Source organism: Sturnira hondurensis, unplaced genomic scaffold (assembly GCF_014824575.4).
Source record: "Sturnira hondurensis isolate 20B ecotype Veracruz unplaced genomic scaffold, ASM1482457v3 Scaffold0007406, whole genome shotgun sequence".
NCBI lineage: Eukaryota > Metazoa > Chordata > Mammalia > Chiroptera > Phyllostomidae > Sturnira > Sturnira hondurensis.
Genome location: NW_028080037.1, coordinates 2,614,871 through 2,638,888, shown reverse-complemented (window position 1 = coordinate 2,638,888; position 24,018 = coordinate 2,614,871). Strand labels below are relative to the sequence as shown.

Below are 24,018 nucleotides of genomic sequence, written 5' to 3'. Positions count from 1 at the left end.
CACCGCAGGGTCAGCCTGGAGCCCGGGCTTGGCCGACATGGTGGGGCAGGGCTGAGCACCCACAGAGGGCAGGGCAGTCATGGGCAAAAGTAGTTTTTGCCACAACTTCAGAAGACCAGAATGTTCTAAGTGGTAGCTCTGAACCATGATAAAGGAGACACCTCTTTCCAGAAGTGAACCCCCAGCCTCCGCAGGCCAAGGCTGTGGGCGAACCCACTGTCTGGGTAAGAACGCAACAGTCACGGGGAGGTGCCTGTCCCTCCCGGTCATCTCCCTCCCTCTGCTGGTTTAATAAAAGACACAGACTGAAAGGAGGCAGGTTCAGAAAATAAAGTTTGTTGGGATCTTGAACATTTTGGAGAAAACTAACAAAAAATAGGAACACACTTCAGGTGGTGGTGACAGAAGGAGGAACGTCATCTTATTTAGTGCCTGTGACATACACATACAGCCGCTCGGTCACGGCGTCGCCCTGGGGAAGGTCTGCAGGAGGTCACAGGGGCTCGGGAGGGAGCAGGGCCGCCCTGCACAGGCAGCCCCGGAAACGCGCGTGGCCATCTGAGCTCGCTACCACTGAGCAGCGTGCAGCCGTGGCCCTCGCTCCGGCCGAGCACGCGGAGACGTGCGGGGCGGGGTGGGGAAGGGAGCCATTCGGCACACGGGGGTTTGGCCACGGCGGCGAGCAAACAGGTGTCCGCAGCAGCAGGGGCACGGTCACATTTTGGTGTAAGAGCAAGTGGAGTTGGGGGGAATCTGTTGACAGGCCTGAAAACAATTTGGCATGCATGGAAATTAAAAAAAAGGGGGGTGTGGATGGATGAGTTTTTCCTAGCGGTGATCACAGTGCGTGGACGGCCAAAGGTGAAGGGCGCCTGGCAGGCCTCACACAGTTCTGTCCGCCTCCGAGTTCTTCCTGACGACTTTGCCTCCGTTCACCTGGTCGACTGCCAGCGTCTCCACCTCCGGCGGGGCCTGCAGGGAGGCCCCGTGGGGGATGCGGTGGGCCACACCCACGTGGACCTTGTGCTGCTTCTCGCGGGCCGGGCTGCGCTGCTCGCTGGAGCCGCGGTCAGAGGCGATGGGGGGGATGACCAGGGGCCTCTCCTTGACGAGGTGCATCTCGGCCGACTCCCTGGCCAGCAGGAACGGGGTAGGGTCGGGCATGGCATCCACCGGTTCCCGCAGCAGTAGTCTCCGGCTCTCGGCCCCCAGCCTGCAGATCTCATCCGGTTCCGGGTGCAGGGGCGCAGACAGGCTCTTCTTCATGCGGCGGCGGGGCGTGTCCGGCAGCTTGTCCCTGGGGGGCGCCGGCTTGTAGCTGGCCACGGGGCTCCCCGAGGGGCTGCCCTCCGAGGCCCCGCTGGAGCTGAGCAGCCTCCGCTTGGTGGCGTGCAGCTGGGAGGTCAGGTAGGCGATGGTGCTGGCGCGCTGCTCCAGCTCGCCGGATAGCATGTTCAGCTTGTGGCTCTTGACCTTGAGCTCCTCCAGGTACCTCTTCTCCCGCTCCTTGATGGTGTTCTCCAGCACCGCGATCATGGCGTTCTTCTGCTCCAGCTCCCGCAGCAGCTCGGCATTCTCCTGCTCCTGGACCTTCAGCTGAGCCTCCAGTTCCTCACATCTTCTCTGCAGTTCGCTGCTCCTGGAAGGGGCGTCTCCTGGAAGCACAAGCAGGGGCACCAGGCTGAGAACCCAACACAGAGGCAGGCGGGCCTGGGCCTGGGCATGGGGGTCCTGCTCCCACCGGGGGTCAGCCGTTGGCTCCTACAGGGCAGGGGGCTGGGGGCCTTCAGAGCCCAGGCAGCTCTCAGCTCTCAGTTTACTGTATAAAAGAAGGTCCCCACATTTAAGAACTGCTGAAGCTAAAATGTGCAACTTCAGAGTTTTTGGCATTTCACCAAATACTCAAGACCGAACTGCAGCAGACCCATCTGTCTGCCTGGGTGAGGCGTCCTCAGTGCCTGCTCCATTCAAGTCACCGTTCTCGAAGCCCGCTGTAAAAATTCTCCACGTCTGACGCACAAAAACTCCGAAGTTGCAGAGGGGACAGATGTCTGGCTGCCACCTCTCCTCTGACACGGTCCCCTCTCACATCATCTCTCAGGGTGTGGCGTCCCTGCGACTGTGCCCAGGCACCCGTGACTCCTGCTGCCGCTACCCCGAGCCTTCAACCCGCCCCGGGGTGCAGGCCGATCTGCGCAACTGAGTGGGGTCCAAGGAGGCAGGAGGCCTGGCCCTTGGCATAGCTCTCAGATGGCGGGGCTGCCGGTCCGAGTTGTCAGTGACGCCAGGGCCCCAGGGGAGGGAGCCTGTGCCGGTCCCTCCTCCCCCAGACTCTGGAGCGGCTCTGCCGAGAGTCGGCACCCTGCTCTGACAGTTTTTCGCTCTTTCACAGGAATGTCCCCATCCTTCTCTGCACACACATCCTTTCTAGAAGTTTGTCCCCAGGAAAGCTGCCTGTGCACCGAGCCATGGCGGTGGCTGCTCTCCGCCAGCTAAGGCAGTATTTGCCGAGCCTGCCTGAGCTGTCGGCCACGGGCACTTGAACACAGACTCCCCAGTCCCGGCCTGGACTCCTGCAAGCAGAGCCTCCATGGGAGGACCCAGGCCTCGCGTGCTTCCCACCCGTGTCCCTGGAGCTACGTGGGATGGGCAGGTGCTTCGGGGCTAATGCAGAGCAGTGGCTTTTACCCCTAGGAGCACACAGCCCCCTCCAGGCCACCTGCAAGGCTTCCACTGCCATCACGAGACACGCCGTGCCCATTGGTGCCGCGAGCCCCTGCCACTCACGAGGAGCCAGTGAGAAGGTGGTCTAGGACTTAGGGCTGAGAAGAAGCCTGGGCCAGCAGGGGACAGGACATGAGGGTGCCCTGATTTCTTCGGCTCGATGACAAGGGTGTGGGCTGGGGTCTCCGACAGGAGGTGTCCTGTTCTCCCGAGTCCCTGGGGGCCCAGTTCCTGGCCCAGGGCTCCTTCCTCTACCGAGGGCCCCCGAGGGTGCGCCAGCACCTCCTGTCCTGCAGCAGACACAGAGGCGTCTCAGCTCTGAAAGGCACACCCAGGAGACTGAGGCACCGGGGATGCACACGGCCAGCGAAGCGCCCGGTGTGCGCCTAGCCTTGTGGAGGTGGCCCCTGACCTGGACAAGCACCCGGGCCCCACCACGAGTAACAGCTGCCACCGACTCCTGTGTGGGCGCTGTGCTTTCTGAGTCCCCATGTGCCCCTGGGAGCCAGCTGTTCGTAAAGGGCCGCAGAGGCCCAGGCTCACCTTCTCCCCCTGGTGGTGTCTCAGGGGGCCCTGAGGACTCTGGTGGGGGGAAGGGTTCCTGGGGCTAGGGTCTAAAGAAAGATGCTCAGTGACATTTGGGGGCCACCCAGCAATTCGACCACTCCCTCAACCGGGATTTACCAAGCACGGCACCGCCTGTGCTGCGTGAGAGGCTGGGGGCGGGTGCTAGGACCCCACTCCTCCTCCTCTCTCTGATTTAAGTAGCAGTTATTTCTGAGTGACAGAAGGAACACGTTTGCTGTAGACAAGCAAAGCGTCCAGCAGCACATGAGAGGCACTGCCCGTGCGGGTGTCCACCAGGAGGAAACAGGAGGACTGGGGCCGCCGCCCCGCTGCCCCTTGGAACCTCCCTCCCTCCGTCTGCTGGGCTCGGCCCCACATACAGCTCGGCGCAGCGAGTGGGTCTTCCCCACAGCGAGAACCAGCCGCCCACACAGGCCTCGGCCGGAGCAGTACCATGAGCGTTCAGGGAGGGCGGTCTTACCTGTCTGTTCGGAACTTTTGAGTGTCAGCTCATAAGTCAAATCTGAAAAGGAACCGCAGACATTAGCTCTGTGAGGTCACGGTGCGTTTCAGAGGCCTCGCCAGCTCCGAAAACACCGAACCATCGGCCGGTGAGTCCTGCCCGGGTCAGGGTGAGAGGCGAGCGTGCGAGCGGCGGGAACCAGCAGCAGCCCCATCCTCACTGGGGTTCGGAGGGAACCCTCCTTTCCCCTAGGGCGCACCCCAGCACCCACCCCAGCACGCAGCTCGCTCTGCTGCAGTACCCCACTTCGGTCTGCGGTTCCAAAACCCGCTGCCAGTTCTGACCACCGCGTCCCAATCTCACTAGTTTGCGCCACGCCAGGGAAGGGCATCACGCCTGTCAGGCAGAGGGCGTTATGCACATGGTCTCTGTGACAACAGGTCCCCCGCATCAGAGAGCAGTGAGCATCCCCCAATCCCCGCCACTGGCCTGGGGGGCCAGCCACGCGCGGAGCTGCCCTGGAGCCAGACCCCCCTGTGCAGGCTGGCTGGCGGCGCGGCGCGGGCACCTGTGCAGTGCTGCTGCAGCCGCCGGACCTCGGCGTGCAGGCCCTTGAGCGTGCCGGCGTGCTCGCGCTGCAGGAACAGGAGGTTCTTCTGCGCACTCTGCAGCTGGTTCTCCAGGCTCGCGGTGGCCATGCTAGCATCCAGGTGACCTGCAGGAAAACACAGAACCTGGTTGCTGTCCCCGGCAACAAGGTCACAGGGAGGAGGATGCCCTCCGCCCTCATTGGCTTTGCAGGGTCTTGGGCAACGGCTCGGGTGCAGAGACACAGCAGACCCAGGGCCCCCCGACTCCAAATCCTGGCCTCTCCGCTGGCCACTAGATCCGGCGGAGCGGAAGAACCGCTCCCGAAGGACTTCCCTGACCAGGCGAGAGCCGACTGCCTCCCCACGCAAAGCTGCGTGCCCGGGACACAGGTGAACGTGCCCTCAGTTGGTGTCTGGAGCTGGCCAAAGGCGGGAGTCAGAGGAAGAAGTGGGTGGGGCCCAGAGTAAGTCCTAGATTCCCCAGAGCTGAGCCCCCCACTCCTCGGGAACTTCCCGAGAAGCACCTCACAGGGCCATGGCTGGAGGGATGTCCCTGACCCTGACCCCCGCGCCTCTGTGTGGCCTCAGTCGCCCACCAGCAGCTGCTCTCTCAGCCTGAGACTGCCTCTCCTGTAATTCGAGAAACGCGCGAAGCCCATCTGCCGAGGCAGGGCCACTGGAGGAACCCCAGACGCCTTGCTGGCACCAAAGAACGCGCGGGCCGGAACGCACGTCTTCTCATCAACGATTCCTGTGAACGCGGGGCCTTGGAGTGCACTTCCCCAACCTGCTGTGGCAGAGTCCACTCCAGAGGAGACACGGCCCCGCGCCCGTGAGGGACGGCTCTGCCGACTCCCACACACCAGTCCGTCGCCATGCCGGGGACACCCATGACACTCCTGGCTACTGGAAAATCGAGCACATACTTCAGCTCCAACTCTGGAGCTAAGAATGGTTCATAACTGCAACCTCCACGCACCCACTCCCGGCCTGTCCCCCACTGCGTCCCACCCCAGCCCTGCGAGACGCGGGGCACATGGGAGGCTCGCGGCCAGCACCTGCTGGACCAGGCAGCCAGGGGGCCGACCTGCCGAGTGTGCGTGTGGCACTGAAGAACGTCCGTTCCCACGGGCTCTCTCCGCACATCCCCGGCCTGCCTCTCTGAAAGCCGGCGTGATGCACCAAGGTTCCATGAGCCTCGTCCAGCACCAACAGTACAATGCGCCCATCCCTGCTTCTCATCCGCCACACGGCAGGGAGGGAGAAGAGCGCCCGTCACCTCGGCGGCAGCCCACCCCAGCATGGGGCAGCATTCAGTTCCATCCGTCCCAATGGAAACGCGGCTGAGTGTGTGTTCGCGCTCTGACTGCCCCGGCGAGTCAGCGATGGTCAGCTGGACTCAGCCTGTAATTCACTCGCTCCCTGTCGTCACCACAGAAATGAAAACAGGCCCGATGCGCCCCTCGTCACGGGCAGCCGTCTGGGGGGCAGCAGGCTGGGAACAGGAACCGGCCGGTTCCTTGTCATGTAAAGCGGGGTGTGCACCACCAGCTCTGTGGGGCACTCCGACAGGGTTGCCCCAAGGGCTACCCGGCCCCGCCGGCTGCCCTCAGTGCTGACTTGAAAGGCCCGAGACCCGAGTGCCAACTGCGCGGGGCGTGCTCCAGCTGTCGGACACACGTGGACATGACAGGCCCCCTCAGGTGCCAGGACACAAGTCATGGTTCCAAAAGGCACCTAAATCACCACCTCACTTTCCCATTGGCTCAAAAGCTCAACAGTGTCACGAACTCCCCAGGGCAGAGGGCAACTACCACTTACAAGGAGCTGTTTCCAGTTCTTACCCTTGGCTGCTGATGACACGACTGTTGTAACGATTCAGTCCCTCCAACAAGGTGATGCGAACGAAGCCACAGAAGTGTCCCTTTTCCTCTGAGGCTCGGGGAGAGTTGGAGCCACGAGGAGTGTCGCGGGCCCTTCCCCAGGAGGGTCAGCGTGAAGGAGGGTGGCAGAGACGGGGGGCTTCGGCTCCACATGAATAGTGCTTCCTGCTTGGGCAAAGGCGTCCTCCCCACAGTGGCTGTGTGTCGCCACTCCCACAGGCGGAGCCACAGGGCCCGCACTGCCTGTGTCACGTGCACTGCCCATGTCACTGGGGCACCTCCTGGCCTGCTGATTGCGGGCTCTTTGTGCCTCGGCGCTGCCTCGAGGCCCTGCACTCGTGACCCTCGGCGCTGCCGGGGGCCGCCAGCAGTTTCACAGGTACGCGCCCAGCCAGAGGCAGCGCTCCCTGAACCCGGCCTCTTATCCTCTCGGACACACTGGCCGCGGTTGCAGGTCCCGGGGTCAAGTCAGCAGGCCTCAAGTCAGCGAGGCCATTCCGGGCCACCAGAAGTGGCTCTGGGGTTCCAGTGGAGGGGACCCATCCAGACGCCCACTTGCCCTTTCAGACACACACTGTGTTCTTTGACGTCTCCCCTAACCGCGCACACGTCTGGGCTACGCGTCTGTTTTCACACACAGCTCTGATCACCTCACAGCCCTCGGATGCTCCTGGGACCGGACCCCACATTCCTGGAGGCCACGCCTGCCCTCCCTGGCCTGGGCCCAATCCGGCCCCCAAACCCCCGGGTGCTCCATTGGTGCAGCTGTCCTGTCACCCTGGCCTCTGCCACAGCCCTTCCCATGTGGCTTTGCACACCTTGCTCCCCCGTCTGGAATGTCTGTGGCAAACCACCCTGCCCCCTGCCTAGTGGACTGCCGTCCTTCCTGCACACCTGGGCTCACACGTTACGTCCGGACTTCAGATAACCTTCACCTGCCCCCCATGGTGCCGCGTGGAGGTCACAACAAGAATTGCATGCGCTGCTCAGAAAGCTCGGCCGCAGCGCTGACTGCAGCCTGACCTCATCGCGCTGTCCTGGCACGCCAGAAGCAGCATGCCAATGCACCGCTCCACTGCGTTTCTTCAGCCGAGAGAAATGGAATGACTTCAATGGGGAAGGCTCTCACCGCTCGAAACGGGAAGTGTCTCTGTTCCCGTGCAATCAAAAGCAGACTTACTTTCGTGGCACACAAAGCCCGTGGAAGTAGGGTAATAATTTTAGTACCTGAAAAAGTAGCACACAGCACCCACGTGGTAGCTGTGAATTAGTTAGAAGAAGCTATTTTAGACTGCAGTCATGAATAAGTTATGACCCACTCACATGCAGCTCTCTCATGCCGGGAACGACCAGCATGGCTGGAGCCCGCTGGCCAATCTCTGTGCCTTCTGCCAGCACCACGGCCGAGGGGGCAGCCTGGCCCTCAAGGTGGCAGCATCTCAGCCCTTCAGGGACCTTGGAGGCTTTTTCGTGGGAACCTCCCGCGCTGCTCTGGTGCCTGGCAGCAGAGGCTGTGCCGTCGAGAAAGTGAAGGCTGGCCAGGGGACAGAGGCAGCGGGCGTGGTGGTGACCTGGAGAGACGGCTCCTGGCAGGGAGACGGTTTCCCAGGCAGGCTTGTGGATTCGGAAATGCTGAGTGTGGAAGAACCGTCCACGTCAGCCATGCCAACGCCTCTCCGTGTCAAGACGAGGAACGGAGGCCGAGGCTTTGCCGAGCACAAGGGGATCGAAGACGACAGAGAGGCAGGGCCCTGGGGTCGGACGGTGTCCCGGGTTAGATGCCACCTGCTCACCTAGGTCAGGATCTCTAACTCGCGGGGTTGTTGCAGGCGCTGAACGCGATCAGTGACAACGCCCGGTGCAGAGTGAGCGCCCACCAGACGCCAGCTGTGCTGTTCCGTGTGACCCCCGGCCAGCAGTCCTGGAAACACGCCCCACGGGGCTTCCGTGGTCGCGCACCAGGGCATTTCCGGAACGTCCTCTAAGTGTGGAGTGAACTGTATTCCAGCTGCTGCTTCAGGAGGGAACGAAAGCGCACACACTTTCTGCAGGCCCTCGGCTTCCACTGTCCCCGGAGAGCAGCCACTCGGGGAAGCGGAGAGAGTCGGGCGTGCCCCAGGGGACGGCAAAACCCACTTCTTACTCTGAGACCATCTATAACACTTTACAAGACGCTAAGAGAGGTCCAGGCCAACTAGGCCAATGACTCTAAACCTGAGATTGTGGCCTGTCGAAGAAGGGAGGCTTGTCACGTCCGCAACATTATTCTGAGCTCACAGCAATCCTGGTCAGAGACACTATCTAAAGTTGGAGGAACCCACAACTTCTCTCTGCACCCGTATTTAACAACTTCAACTGCTGGGTTATTTGAGAATCCCCAGTAATTATGGAACCAAGAAAAAGGACTCATTTTAAGAAACCGTAAGCATTCAACAGTCACTGCAGAAACGTTTTGGTGAAAAGAGCGCACGCCGTGACGAAGTGGAACGCCACACTCCTGTACGTGTGCGCCCAGTTATGGGTCTGGAAGGGCCTACAGCAAAGCATCGGAAGCATTTACATCTAGGTGGTGAATTGTGGGAGAGTTTTACTTTTTAAAAATTCTATTTTGGTTCAACCAAGATCTTCTGTGGGGTTGAACATATATTGCTTTATGGTCAGGAAAAATTATAAGGGGACCCTAGGCTTCAGTTGCGCTGTTCCGGGCAGTCCTGGGTGGCTGGAACTGGGAGTGGCTCAGCAGAACCAAGAAGTGNGCATCGGAAGCATTTACATCTAGGTGGTGAATTGTGGGAGAGTTTTACTTTTTAAAAATTCTATTTTGGTTCAACCAAGATCTTCTGTGGGGTTGAACATATATTGCTTTATGGTCAGGAAAAATTATAAGGCAATTTCTCCCCCAAAAGATAATCACTAACTACCCCCTGGCCAAGGGGGACCCTAGGCTTCAGTTGCGCTGTTCCGGGCAGTCCTGGGTGGCTGGAACTGGGAGTGGCTCAGCAGAACCAAGAAGTGAGCAGGAAGGCTGCTTTCACAAAGTCACAATTCAGTGTCCCCAAGATACGCAGAAGATGGTGGTGATGCCACCTGAGTGTTCCCGACGCGCGTGCACTGCGCATCCCTGCAGTTCTCTGACCTTGCCCGCCATCTCAAGACGCTGACAGCCATTTCCCTCTGGAGGGGTGCTCAGCCTCGCCTTAGGGCGGTAATGGATGCGGTCAGAGGGACTGGCAACAAGACGTGGAAATGCGATCGGGCAGTCTGGGGAGCCGGCAGCACTGGGGCCTGCGTGATGAGTTTATAACCGCGTTTCCCTGCAGCCTGATCATCTCAGACTTCGGGTTTCTATTGGCTTCTGTTTAAAAACCACGTGAAGTGTCTGTATGGGGCGGGGGGGGGGGGCGAGGAGGCTCAGCCCCTCCACGTAAAAAGGTCCCGGGGAGAAAGCACATCTGTGTCGTGCGTTGTCTGAAAGGGCCTCACGGCGGGCAGATGACGGAGCTCCCTGGTCTGGAATTGCGGGCCCCTCTGGAAGCGCCAGGGCCTCCTGGAAAACAGGGTGACTTACCCTCCACCATGCCCACACCCTGGGTGGACCCTGCCCTCGAAGGCCAGGCCCCAGCGCCTGTCTCCTGACAGGGAGGGGCTGCTGCCCAGGCCCAATGCGGACCCCAGGCGGCTATGCACTTTGTCCCGAGGGGAAAGGCTTGGGAGCTCCTGCCAGGGAAGGGGTGGAGGGGCAGTGGCGGCCCTTCCCGCTGCCCGTCCTCCCCCTGCCCTTTCTGGTGGCCCCGGGGGGACCGCCTCCAGGGACCACCCCTGCAGCCTCCTTCCTTCCTTTCATAAGCTAGAGCTGGAAACACTTACAGCTAAAGAGAGACGAGGTTGTAAACTGCTAACAAGCTTGTCACTCACCCTGCTGATGCTGAGCCAACAATTTTGAGACACAAAGCTCACAGCTCATCCTACACGTGGTTCTACCTCCAACATTTCCCTCTACGTGGAAGGGGAAGCGAGTGTCTCCCTCTGACGGCGATCGCTGTGGGTTTCACTGGCTCCCGGTCAGTAAGTGAGGACAGAGGGGCCTGGAGCCTGAGTCCTCTCTGTCCCCAGACCCCATGGGTGGCCCTCCCCAGGCTCTGGGCTGGGCGAGTGCTGCCCAAACTGTGTTTCCCCAGCTGAGAGCTCGAGGAGTCCCCTGCTTTAAAAGCCCTGCTCTGTGGCTTGCCAGACGGATGAACCATTTCTACTGATTTCACCCAGAGGGCTCCCGTCACCCATTCTCGTGGGCCTACTTACAGCACAGGCTTAAGGAAAGGAACGCGGTGCTCACTGAGGCGGGATGCTCGCCGACTGCACCCCACTCTCCAGTTTCGCCGGCGCTAACAGGACAAGAGACCCTCCTCCGGCGTCCGAGCTGCTTCTCTCCCACCAGGAAGAGACACGCTACCCTCATGAAAGGTTCGGACGAGCCTGCCCAGCTCCGGCCACATCACCCTGGACAGCGTTGCAGCTCACCTAGGCAAGCAAGCGGGAAAAGGCCACCTCCTGTCACGCGCCGTCTACAAGACGGGCCTGTACCAGTTATGTCAGAAGAGCTGAAACGAAGGACCCTGGAGATCTTCAGAACGACCGAAGCAGCCCGACAGCAGCCTGCCCGGCGACCGGGGCCACTGTGGCCGGACGTTTCATTCAGTCCTTATGTGTGTGCTGGTGGGACTAACACTGCTTCTCATCGGACACTTCTGTGGAATAGCAGCCTGTGTACCAATACTTTTAAAGGTGAGAAACTCTTTCTTCGAAGCGGCATTCACCTAGACCTTCACTGCCTGGAACTGTGTTTTGCCGGCTTCAGCATGTGCACCGAAGGCTGCCCGACCCCCGGATCTCCCATCTAGTGGTCCGGCAGCCCAACGCGGACGACCCGCCCGCATCACTGCCCGTCCCGCGAACCTGCGGTGCCTTCAGGCTCCGCTGACAATGGCGTCTCAGCCCGACCCCCGTGGAGCCCTCTCCGCCACAGTGCCTCTTTGTGACGTCGGGAAGCCCGGAACTCCCAGAGCCCCGCAATCTCCTCCTTCCGGATGCCGCACACTAAGTGCCAGGGAGGGGGAAACTCTGCACAAAATCCCTTAAGGAGGCCTGTTGTTTCCGGCAAACCCCGCACGCCGAGACCCGGATGAAGGTGGTGCGTGCAAGGCGTGCGGGTGTGTGTGCGTTACTTCAGAGCTCAACGTGGCAACCAGACTTGGACCAGGTCCAACTAGTATGCCAGAGCCACTAGTATGTCACCCAACAAAAAGAGAGGAAAACAAATAAAGAAAAGGAAAAGGGTGGACAAATGTATTTCCTGCAGCATCTGTCGGCCAAGGGAGGAGCAGGGGAACCCGGGCGAGCGGACAGAGGCGCCCGAACCCAAGGTTCGTCGCAGTGCGGGACGCAGTCTGTCCAGCCTTGCCCTCACTTCACCCTGCGAGAGGTCACCGTTTCCCACTGGGACCTTTGTCACTTTCCCGTCTATTTGTGGCCTCCGTTTCGTTCGCTCATTTGTGATCTTGATCTGCCACCACGGGGCCAGCTGTAACCCTCGGGCTGTGGGGCCCGCTGGGCACGCGGGTGTTTTGGTTCAGAGGGTCCAAGTTTTCCACGGAGAGTCCCAGGTTCTCAGCCTGGGCGTCTCGCTTCTTCTGGTTGGGCCGGCCCTGGTGAAGTCTCTGGGTCCGTCGAGAACTTCCCTGAGACCGCACTCGGCCTGCCCTTGGTGCCCTGCAGCCCCGCCCCCTTTTCTTTTTGAGGAGGAAGAGATGGTGCTCGCAGAGGCCTACATTTGTAATCAGGAAACAGATCTAACCATTGGCTCAGAATTTCCGCTGAAGCTGAAGGCACCCGACGCCCAGATTTTAGCAAGGTGCTGCCTCCCCCATGGTCACCGTCCAGACGGTAGTGGACTTTTGAGAGGACGGGCACTCATGTGTGAGCTGCTGTGACGCAGCAGGGTCGGGAGGACCCCAGGCTCCGGATCCAGCCCTGCCACTCACTAATAGGCAGCGTGGGGCAGGCTACACCTGCCGCCCCGTGCTCTCTTCCCTCACTGCGAAGGGGGCGGTGCCGGCGTTATTAGGGCTGTTGGGGAGTGGAGCGAGTTTATGCAAAGAGGCGCTGCCCAGCAGAACAGGTGCAAGGGCGGGGTGTTGTGTGTGCTCGCTGCTCTGCTGGTCCGCTAGCGTAGCCACTAGCCCCATGAGCTGGCCGCACTGAGCACTGGAAAGGCAGCAGGTGCCTCTGAGAAACTGAATTTTTCATTTTCTTTTAACTGGAGTAAAAATTTAAGTGGCCCTGGGAGGCGGTCGGCTGCTGTCCGGGGCAGGGCGGCTTCAGAGCGGTCAGGGCCAAGCCCGGAACTGCGCCGCCGTCACGGCGACTCCGATGTCTCCCCGGCTCCTCAGCAGCCCGGGGCTGCTGTGGCTGGGTCCTTCTCTGCAAGGGTAACTCAACGCTGTACTGCCATCCCCGTCTCACGGTCCCATCTCACGCTTTCATAGCAGTCACCACTACCCGCTGTTGAGTCACTTGTTCATCTTTCTTACATTCCCAGAGTGCCAACTCCATGGGCACAGGGCTCTCCTGCTGTCCCCTGCCCCTGCGTGAACGAACACCCCCTCCAGCACAGCGGTCCCCAACCTCCCCCTCCTGGCGCACTGCCTCCCCTCTCCCGCCTGCTCCCATCCATGGAAAATTGTCTTCCACTAAACCTGTCCCTGGTGCCCTAGCAATGGGAGCCGGCCCTTCGAGAGAGGGCTCTCTCTGGGTGACAGCCAGCGGCGCCCCCCCCACTCTCTGCTCTGGCAGCCCCCCACCCCCCCTGGAGGGTGCGTGTTGTGCCTGTGAGCGTGGGGGACCGGCCCTGAAAGGGGTAGAGGAGGGGGAACGGCTGGAATGAAATCAGGCTTCATTTCAATGGCAAGAGAGGGGCCTTGCTTGGGACATTCTGGCGTTTGTGACCCAGGATCTCTCTTACTGGGCGCAGCTGACACCTGGAAAAGCCACCTCTGTTGATGAGTGGACCGTGTAACTCTCAGTGTGGAGCTGTGGCTGTGCCTCGGGGAAACCAAGGGCTGGGTTCTCACTGTAGGACCTCTGCAGCGAGGGCAGAAATGCAGGGATTCGGGAAACGCTCTGACGAGCGTGGATGATGCTGTTCTTGGTCCGCGATGCAAAGGGAAACACAAGGGTGATGCAGCAAGTTTTCTGCACAGCTGGCTTTTATTCCACCTAAAGGAGAATCCTTGATTTTCATTTTAGAACTTCCCAGTTAAAGAACGCGGTGTTCCACACATTGTACAACCCTCAGAACCTCTTGCATTGCCAAGAGACTACAGTGATGGCCGTGAGCTTAATATCATCATCGATTTTTAAAAATTTGTTGACGTTTACAAGGCCCATTACGGTAGGCTGGGCAGCCAGCTCCTCCTAAACACGCACCAGGGGTCAAGATCAAGAGGGCGAATGTTCCAAGTGCACGCCGAGCACTCGCTCGGGCCTCTCCGAGCTGACTGTATTCAGGCGATGAACGCGGACGCGGCCCTAAGAGCACAGAGATGGGTGTGTAAGGACGCCCTCGGGATGTCTGTGCAGCTCGGCCAGGGTAGAGGGCCCACGCCCACTGCTTCACCCGAGGCTGCTCCTTCCTCACCTGCCGGTCTCCCTTGGAGGCGTGGGAATCCCTGGCAGGCAGGGACCGGGTCTCGATCCTTTTGGCATAGAGGAGGCATGAGACTCCCGGTTACTGCCCCCCACCCCCCTGTGGCAGAACCTGACTGTGCTGGCTGAAGCTGTGTCCTGTCACTGGGGGCAATGACAGGGTGTCAGTGCACTGCACCCTTGGGTGCTGAACGCCTGGGCCGCTAGGCTCATGTTCAGGGTCTCCAGTGCACACAGCCCTACCCCCTCCTGTGGGGACTTGACAGTTCCATGGGCTGCTGATGCCAGTGTGCCCAGCACTCCCCTCGGCGAGATGCCAGCCTTGCCTGAGAACAACTGCCTGTGTTGTATCAGGAGTCAAGATCAAGAGTCAGTATCTTCCCTCCACTTCCTTCTGTGGCCGAGGGGTGGGTACTCGGATTCCACCCGTGTGCTGGGCTCGTGCTGACCGCCCGCAGAGGGTGGTCCTGGCGGCCCAGAGCTGCCTCACAACAGCACTCTCCTTCACTGCAGCCCTTGGGGGTGGCGGGGACAGGATCCACCAGGTTCTGGAATTAGTGATGGTCCAGCACTGCTCACGGTGCTGCCCCACGACCGTGGACAAGACGCAAAGCAGCTCTGAACAGCACTCCACGCAGCTGCCTCTGAGAAGGCCTCGCCCCCGGCTTTCTTCATGCAGACATAGACTTTTCCCTCGTCTCCCCTAAAAACACAAACCCAAACACACCTGCGGCTGTCTTCGAGCAGCGAAGTCTGGCTCCGCCCCTCTCTGACCGGTCTGTGCCTCACAGACTGCCGATCTCTGCCACCAGACATGGCCCCGCCCACACTCCCCAACCACTGGGCCCAGGACTGGGCCGGCAGATCTGCCCCCGTCACACAGCCCGGCTCCCCCTCCCCAGACGCGTGCCTGCAGGCACTTTCTGGTCTGGTCACCACGACCGAACCAAGAGGAAAAGATGGCCAGGATGGAGGACAAAGGCCAGCTGCTCCTCCAAACGGATGGGCCGGTCCTTAAACCCCTGCCACGTTCCTGTCCACGGGAACATCAGCGGGAAAAACAACAGACCCTTCCTCATTTGCTCATCCACACGCCCCCGAAGGCGGCTCTTCAGGCCTCCACAGCGCCATTGGTAGGTGAAATGTGCACTCTGAGAGGGCAGCAGTGTCACGGCACTGGGAGTTACAGTCTGTGTGCACCAGCCGTGCGCAGGCAGCGTCACCTAAGGAAGGGGCCTGAAGGGTGATTCAGAAGCCTCTCCCTGCACAGGAGGTCAGAAGGCCACGGGTGCACTTAGAAATGGGTTGGGAAGGAAATCCGAAGAGTTAAAGGTAATGTGCCTTCTGCAGGTCTGAACTTAACATCTCCAGTGTTACCAAGGAGGCACTAAAGAAACAATTGCCGCTGCGGAGTATTATTTACCTGCCTCAAATGCCATTTACTAAAAGTGTTCTGCCTTTTCAGTCTCCCTTAGCGTGAGCCTTAAGCACCTCGGGCTCGCGTTCTGGTGCTGACCAGTGGAAATGCACCGCGCAGCCATGAGCACCTGGCTCATGGTCACCAGCCATGGAACCTGGTGCCCAGCCATGAGCACGTGGAACAAGCTGTGGAAAGGAGGACACTTCTGCTGACTGACTGGCCCCCTTACTTGAGAATCAGCCACGCTGGCCACAGCAGTCAGAGTGGCATCTCTGGCTTCCTGAAGGGATAAGTAAGTACTGGTACGGTTCTCTTTTCTTTTTTGGTTGGCCAGAAGAACTTGGCATTCTTATCTTTTCCCTTCATGCGTGAAGTACAACTAATAATGTGTTTCTTGTTCAAACCGAGTATGAAAGTCCTTGTCTCACTGAAATCGGTGCACCCAGACTCACCAGGCGGCCAGAGGGCACAAAAGCATGTGACAGCTGTCTGCTGGAGCACAGGCGGCAAACACCAGGCCGGAGGGTGCACCTGCCCTCCACCTTGTTTCATCAGCCCCGCACCTGGTTTCCACCTGGCGGCAGCAGAGCTCTCGCTTCACTGTTAAGGAGTGATTACATTTACACAGTCCGAAAATTACATTCGGCCCTTTGAAGGCAACCACGAGGCTGATGTGACCCCCAGTGAAAATGAGTCTGACACCCCTGGCTTAAAGAATTCTTCTTCAAAGGGTTTTTTAAAAGGTAAGTACGTTAATTCAGATTTTTTCCTAACTTCTTCCCAAATCAGACAAGTCACATGCTGCCCCACTTAAATCCTGTGCAGAGCTAGGGAGGTCTGGTCTTCCCAGGGAGTGGCCAGCTCCGGGGGCACGTGGCGCCCTAACTGCCCCGCCCCCACTCCACACAGGGATCAGGAAGGTCCCATCATCACTCCTATTGATGACACATTACCAGTCCCTGGACTGGCTCAGCGCAAGTCGGGCATGCCTTTCTCTTCCTCAGATGCAGAGCCCCACCCCACCATCTCCCCAGCTCTGTTTTCATACATTTGAAACATCACGCAGACACACTGAACAAGTCCAATGCACCCTATGTAGGCGGAAGTGCCGGGCTCTTCACTGGGAAATTTGAGTCACGTTTGAGTGATAAAATAAACAGAAACTGAAATGCGGGGTGAGCACAAGAGTCAGCCCATAATCAGTACCTTTTGAAGGGTAATTTCAGCTAAGAAAACATTGCATTTACCCTCACAACCTTCCAGCTCTCAAAGGCAAGGCTGACGCTCCATTTTTAAATAGCCTCACGGAAAACTCTGTCTTCACAGCAAAGGGTCACTTTCCTCTCGACTCAGTGTTTATTATAGAAAACAAAAACCACAGGAAGAAATACAAACCGCCTGTAATTAAAAAGTCTTTTCAAGCAAAACATTGAATGTGAGAGCACTTGAACACCTGAGAACCCCATTCAAATGCAAAGTGGGGTCAGGACCCTCTCTGATCCCAGGCTGGCCTCTGCCAGGGAAAACCTTATCAGGGCTCCTGTAGGTGTGTGAGGATGTCATTACGCCCCCAACCCTGGGAGCCAGTATAAGACATAAGAGACCCCCAGTGCGCCCCAAGCCGGTTCCAGCAAGCTGCCCGGGCGCCCGCTCGGGAGGCCCCTCCCACGGCAGGGCGCTGCCCCCTCCCACGGCAGGGCGCTGCCCCAGGCAGCCACTCCGGCGGGGAGGCCAACTCTCCCAGCAGCCCTGCAGGGAGAGCACAGCCCGTTCCTCCCGCGGCGGGAGGTTCTCATCGGAAGCAACTTCTGCTTGTCTGAGAAAGTGAAGTCTGTCTCCCTGCGCGTACTAATCCTCTTCTCTGCTCGGAAGGTCCTGCAAATTACCTAAAATCCCTTTGCTGAGGGTCGGACCATGACTACTTGAAGACAACAGGACACGTTCACTTCCCTGCTCAAACATCTTCACACCGAAGGAGCAGATGTGAAAACTTGTGTCATTACCGGCACCCGCCTAACCAGGCTGCACGTCAACCTGAGCCAGACATTTCCTGCGCCCCCAGTATGGGAAGCGCGCATAGGGCGCCTTAAAGCTATTCAGTTCAGTGGACATTAGTCATGTCTTAGCTAATGAACATGTGTCCACTATGTATTAGGAACGGTCAATGGCTGACATTGTTCCAGAGAAGAGAAAATGCTTTGTGAAGTAAACATTTCTTAAAAACATCTTGTTGCCAATGCACTCCACCAGATGAAGATAAAATAATTTTAACCAACAAATAACAAATGGAGTTAAAAATACAAATGATTTTCTATTGTAAGCAAAATAATTCATTTGTTTTTTAAAAAGAATTAACGATAAAAATCTCTAACTTCCAGGAAACTTGTTTATTGGGTTGATGTACTTATGTGTGCTGCAGTAAAAACCTGATTCAGATAACTGTTCTGTACTTTAGGTTTTAGGCATAACTGAACTAAATTTACCGAGTAATTATGATGCAGAGAAATCATAGAAACTTTTAAGGTTTTCCAGTAGTGTATATATATAAACGCACATAAACATATGTATATACCCATCACAAGCCTTCAAACCTATCAAAAATGTTTCACATAAAATGAACGTTAGCCAAAATAAACATATTAATTAAAAAATATCTTGGGAGGTGAATGTTAGCATCTTTTCCCTTACATTTCCTGGCAAGAAAACGCAGGCCAATTCCTGAGTATGCAAAGAAAAATCACTTGATAAAACAATAGCAATGTTCTTTAAATAAAATTTGAACTTAAAAGTCTTAAAACCCGGCAATTCTAGCTTTAACACTCTTACAGGTAGGTTTCTGGAAATATGTAGCGTAATTAAAGCATTACAGCTCAGCAGCTCGTGTGTTATTACGAGACCAATGACTGAAGCCTAAATTCCGGAGCATCTCATCTTCATCATCGCAACAGATCATAACTGCTAAGGGCCAACGCGTGAAAGGGAACCGCAGGGTCGGCACGGAAACGTAACTCCGGTAAATGAGGGCGGCGGCTCACTGCAGCCCTCGGCCGGGAGCTCCGCCGCCTGTTCGCATGGTGCTCAGCTTCACGAATCACAAACGAGGCATTTTTTAGGGTACATTAAGGCCCCCACCAAAGCGGCAGGGAAGGGCCGTAAGGTAGAGTACTTACGTACAGGGCTACCGGGTCCGGAGACAATGCAACTTACCAGGGAAGGTCTCTAAGGTCCCCGGGGTGAAACCGCACCTGAAAGGGCGGTGTGGATTCAGACGGCCTCCTCCCCACAGCGCGCCAGACAAAGCGGGGCCGGGCCCTCGGCGCTCCCCGGGCCCCTGCAATGCGGATCCCTCGCCCTACCATCCCACCCCGGCCTGGCAGGACAGCTCTGCTGGCCTCCCCCGCCCCGTCCGATTGGCTCGGGCGCGCGGTGCGCACGGTCCGCAGCCTGGACCGGAGCCCTGGCAAGGGCATCCCCCGCCGCGTTACCGGCTGCAAGACCCTGTAGGCAGCCAGCGCAGGGGTCGTGGCGCCTCACTTTTCCATCGTCCTCCTTCCCAGCACTTCTGCTAGGGGACACCCTTCCCCACCCTGGAGCCCCGGGGCTAGGATGTGGGTGACCCCCACCCCCTGCTGCGATGGTTTAACAATCTCCGTGAATGCTTGTCCTGACAGGTGCCCTCGCCGCCCTCAGAGCCTCCCCGCAGGTACTGCCAGGTGAGCGGGGCTGGACCGGGTCACACCTCGGGCCCCGCCTCACCTCCGGGCGCGGCCGTCGCGGTCCTTCAGGCGGCTCCCCCCTCGGCGCTGTCCTCCGGGCGGACGGCAGCGAAGGCCGGCGGCCCATGGGCGGGGCGGCGGGCAGCGGGCGGGGCTGGCTCCCGGCTCCGGCCCTGCCCCAGCCGGGCCGCCAAGCGAGGTCAGTGGGTGCCGCCCGCCGAGCGCATCTCGCCGGCTCCCACCCGAGCGCTCGCCGCTGTGCACGCTGGGAGCGGGGGCCGGGGCGGCGAGGCCTGGCTGCGCTGACGGGGCGGGCGGCGGAGGCGCCGGCGCGGCGGCGGGTCTGTGTCTGAGGGGTGGAGCGGGGGAGGCCGATCGATACTCACTGGACGCGGAGGGGGCGACGCCCCCCTCCCGCTGCTGCGGCGGGGCAGGGGACCGCACAGAGGGGAGGGAGGGTCTGGCGGGTGGGACGCAGGCGCACAGCTCAGGTGCGGCCGCACTGCGGTTGCCCTAGGTAACGCGGGCTCCGGCTGGGCGGGGGGAGGAGGAGCCAGGCCCGCGAGCGGGAGCGCGCGCGCTGGTCGCGGGGTGGGGGTGTGACGGGTGGGTGCTCGGGACCAGCCTGGGATTGGGGGGAGGGCGCGCGCGGGCGGTCGAGGGGCGGGGCAGAGGCAGGGCGCGGGGGCCGGGGCGCGGGCCGGGCCGTGCGCATGCGTGCGGCCCCAGCTCCCCGGGGGCGGCCGGCCTCGTGCGTGCGCACGCGCGCTGTCCCCCGGAGGCGTCTGGGTGTGCGGAGCGCGCGCGCGCGCGGCTCGGAGGCGCACCTGTGAGGTGTCCCTAGAGGAGAGGGAGGGTGGGTGCGCGGAGCTCGCGGCCTGGGGCGCTTCAACCCCTCACTTCTAGTGAGTTCTCGGGCGGCCGGGCTGCAGTCTCTTTATTTCTTTCCTGGACCCAGGCGGGGGCGCCGGGAGGGGGGCAGGGGGAGCGGGCTCGGGGTGAAAAGGAGAATGAGTGGATTAAAGAAAAGAAAAACAACCCATCACTTAGGACGGGCCTCGGGCCGGGGCTGGTCCCTGGGTGTCGGTGGGGAAGGTCAGAGCCGCTCCGCGGGGCCTGGCGGCCCCTGGGCAGGCCCCACGGAGGGCAGCCAGGTCTCGGGCCTCCGCGAGCCGGCGTGGGCCCGCAGTGCCGGCTGCGGGGAGCGGTGTTCACAGATGGCGGCCGGGTGCGCGGCGCTGGCAGGGCAGCGGCAGGGGCGAGGCCCGGCGAGGCCCCGCGGGAGCCGGACTCCCGAGCCGGGCTCCATTGTTGTTGCAGCCAGGGAAGGGGGAGCAAAACAGCTTCAGAAGCCCGAGCAGCCGCGCCTTGGAGCCTTTCCAGGCGGGTCCCCGGAGAGGCGGTAATGGCCGCGCCGTGGGAGCAGGCAGCCGGGCGGTGCGGCGGCGAAGCCTCGCTGTATGGTGGGCTGGTGTGTTTTTCAGGGCGCCCGGCGTCCCGTCGGAGCCCGAGGAGCATCCTGCGCAGGTGATGAGGGGCCCCTGGCGCCCCCGGCGCGGAACACAGCCGCCGCTGGACGCCTCCATTGTTTGACCACCGCCCGGGCCGAGTCTCAGCCAGGTAACCCGGAGGGCAGCGCGGGCGAGCCTCCTTTCAACTCCCACTCCCGAAGGCACCCTCCCCTCTCTCGGGACCCGACTTCGGTTCTCGCCCTGCCCCTGCTTTTCCTTAACGCACCGTGTCCCCCTCTCAGACATTTCCCCCACCCGGGTCAGTCTCTGCTAAGTCACCTCGCGTGTCCCTAAAACTCAGCTCTTTTGTGAAACCTCCCGTGCGAACTCGAGCAGCCGGATCCCTTGCAGAAGCCTGCTTGTTCGGAACACTTCCAGTTGCTAGTTAGTTTATTGGTTGTCTTGTCGCAACAAAGGAGAAGAACTAGCTAGCTACTATGAAGGGGGAAAACGTAAGCTATTTTTTTTAAAGAAACGTCTTGTGATTTTTAGAGTTTATTGTTTTAAGAGGATCCAGCTGTTTTTGTTTCTATATTTTTTCTCCTTTAGATGGGGCCTCCACTTTCTTTGCAGATGCGTAGCTTTTTAGAACAGTAAATGACCTTGTTCCACCTGTGGGTTAATTTAAAAATTTTAAATTAATTTTGAATGAGTAAAATAGCACATTCTCTTTGTAAGCGTTGAACCATCAGCAAGATGGCCAGAGTTGTTGACTACCAGCCCCCATCTCCAGAGATAACACTGTTATGTATTTGGCGTGTGTCCTTCTAGACTTTTTAAAATGCTTGTGCAGGTGTGTACTCACGTGCTCACCTTCGTTCTGGCAACTGCTTGAGTACTGCTTCAAGTTTAGCACGTAACGAATGGGCTAGCTCATTGGGAGAACCTGCTGCCTCACGTTCTGTAGTTTGGGTAGACCGTGTTTATTTAGCCGGTTCCCAGACTGGTGGCAACTTAAGTTTTAACTTTATATTTGAAACAGCTTTCTTGTTGGTGGTTCTCCAGTGAAACGCAGTTTAGTGAAGGGAGCACAGAACTGCCCTAATTACAGAGGCCAGACGTCTGGCTGTGTAAGCTCTTTTTGGTCAGGGGCTCCCAGGCCGGAGCCTCCTGCCACCCTCTGCCTTTGGCATTGTGACTCTACCGCTTTCACGTCCTGTGACCTTGGGCAGGACACCTAATGACTGTAAAGTCTGAACCTCACTTCTCGTGTCTGTAAATGGTGACGACACCCGCGCTGCTCCTCAGGATTCCGTGATGTGAGTCTGTGAAAGCGCGTGGGAGAGTGTGACGCGGTAGAACGCGGGTTTCGCTAGCCTTTGTGATGATCCAAAGGGATTTTCTGTTGGCCGTATAATTTATATTTTCTTTTTTGACCAGATGTGTGTATTACAGAACAATAGAGGTGGCCAACTTTGGTTTGGCTTTTTGATTTGTGATTTTGTTATGATTAATTTTTATCGAGTACTGTTTATATATTATAGGCTTCTTAAAGGATATGCTACTCAGCACATTTTCTCTGGTCCTTCACATGACATAAAAAATAAGGCATGTAGCCCCTGGCTGGTGTAGCTCAGTGGATTGAGTGCTGGGCTGTGAACCAAAGGGTCGCCAGTTCAATTCCCAGTCAGGGCACATGCCCGGGTTGCAGGCCAGGTCCCCAGTAGGAGGCATGTGAGAGACAACCACACATTGATGTTTCTCTCTCGTTTTCCCTCCCTTCCCCTCTCTCTAAAAATAAATAAAGTCTTAAAAATAAGGCGTATAAATCAGTTGACTATGAATAAAGTATCAGCAGATTGAATACAACATAAAACAAAACTCTCACTCTAATATTTAAACCACTTATTACTAATGATACCAGTCTGTGAGTTTCCTGTGGCGGCAGCAGGGTCAGGTCAGCTTTCTTGTCTTCGGTGAAATGGATTCTCACTGAATTTGTAGACAGTACCGGAGAGAGTGTAGTGATTTAAATATTGAATGGTGTGATGGATATAATTTTAAGACATAAGATATGCAACTAGGGGCTTTGTAGATATTTTTCTTTCATTCAAATATCCCTGAGTGCTTGTAGTGCAGCCAGCAAAACCAACTTGTCCCTGTTTTCTGGAGTTTATAATCTCCCGGGTGGAGGGGATCAGAAATGAAATACAGCCCCCAATCGGGGGTATTGGCTCTGAAGGTTAAGTGGCATAGGCTGTAAGAGTAACAGAGAGGACCCCATTTGAGACTGTGGAGAGAGGTTTGTTTGTTTTTTTTTTTAAGAGTAAGATTTCAGCTGAGATCTGAAGGGTGAGTAGGCGCTAGTGTGGAGTGAAGTGGGGGATCATTTTCCAGGCAGGGGGATGGCGTGTGGGAAGGCCCTGGAGGGGAACTCTGCCCCTTCCAGGACCTGGAAGGGTGACTGCAGACAGGCTGTGGTGGATGAGGCGGAAAGGAGGCCACGCCGGGCTAGATCATGCAGGGTCTTGTAGGGAAGGTCGAGGCCGTTTCACTCTGCATGAAATGGGAAGCCATCACAAGGCTAGGCTTTTAAGCAGAGGAGTGACCTAATGAGATTTGCATTTTTTAAACGGCCACTCCAGCTGCTGCGTGCAGAACATGGGGGTGTGGGGTGGAGAGAGGGTTGGGGAGTCTCTGGGTCTGTGTGGACAAGGGGTGGGCTTCCCCTTGGAGTTCCCATTGAGGTCACACTACCGACTGAATGAAGCCCAAAGGAGATAGCTTATTATTTTTTTAAGGTTCTTATTTTTATTACTAAAAAGAGGAATGAAAAGGCACTTTTTAATGCAAAAAATACACATAAGTGTTAAACTAGTTGTCTACACTATACTTAACAAAGAAGGAAGAGTCAAATTGAAAATGGAGCTGTTATTTAACATGGTGTTTATAAGTTTCATCAAACAGTACTGTATGAAACAAGAGTGGGATGAGGACCTGAAATGAAGAGAAGAGAAAGGGTGGACACTATTGGCTAAAAAAATGAGTAACTGAAAATCAGACCAAAAAATTGAGGAAGTGAGTGGGTATACCATGCATGTATAACAGTAGCTTTCTGAATACCAAGAATAGCCTGGCAGAAACTAAGATGGGAAATAAAAACAGCTCAGATTATAGCGCAACAACGCTGGCTCTGGAGGGTCTGTGCGCCTGCTCAGTGCGTCCGCGGGTCCCTGGGCCCGATCGGCCTGGAAGCTGAACTGCGTGTGGGAGTGCAGTAAACGGCAAATCAGCACAAAGTTCTCCACACCGTAAACAGGGGAAAATAAGTGAGTTGTGAACACCTGGCGAAGGGAGTGCTTTCTCCCACAGTGAAGAAGCGCAGACTTTGCAGTCAGGCTCACCTGAGCTGGAGTCTTTCACTTCTGGAATGTAGTCCCGCCTTTAATATGGAAAGGGAAGCGATGTTGTAAGTCCGGGCACCTACGGGCAGGCGCTCAGCC

General features: G+C 58.0%; 2 protein-coding genes across 9 annotated transcripts in view; one reads left to right on the top strand and one right to left on the bottom strand.

The window, feature by feature from the left end:
- Window positions 1-106: 106 nt before the first annotated feature.
- CCDC92 (coiled-coil domain containing 92) lies at window positions 107-19,607 on the bottom strand. Of its 3 annotated transcripts, XM_037051907.1 has the most exons (5): window positions 19,105-19,372; window positions 18,556-18,593; window positions 4,323-4,469; window positions 3,773-3,814; window positions 107-1,655 (listed from the first exon to the last, which is right to left on the bottom strand). In XM_037051907.1, the coding sequence occupies exons 3-5, from the start codon at window positions 4,450-4,452 to the stop codon at window positions 883-885; spliced, it is 945 nt and encodes a 314-aa protein (XP_036907802.1). In that variant the 5' UTR covers window positions 4,453-4,469; window positions 18,556-18,593; window positions 19,105-19,372; the 3' UTR covers window positions 107-882. The 3 variants fall into 3 exon arrangements, with proteins under 3 accessions (XP_036907802.1, XP_036907801.1, XP_036907800.1); XM_037051906.1 differs by lacking the exons at window positions 18,556-18,593; window positions 19,105-19,372 and adding an exon at window positions 19,451-19,607; XM_037051905.1 differs by lacking the exon at window positions 18,556-18,593 and having other exon boundaries at window positions 19,105-19,190.
- ZNF664 (zinc finger protein 664) overlaps window positions 19,244-24,018 on the top strand; it is a 28,608-nt gene continuing 23,833 nt past the window's right edge. For 3 of the 6 annotated variants that reach the window (XM_037051908.1, XM_037051910.1, XM_037051909.1), the window contains exons 1-2: window positions 19,838-19,969; window positions 20,549-20,684. The gene's annotated coding sequence lies outside the window, so the exon portion shown is untranslated. Of the gene's footprint in view, window positions 19,264-19,364; window positions 19,406-19,837; window positions 19,970-20,548; window positions 20,685-24,018 lie in introns of those variants that run through there. The other 3 variants (XM_037051912.1, XM_037051911.1, XM_037051913.1) reach the window with 3 other exon arrangements.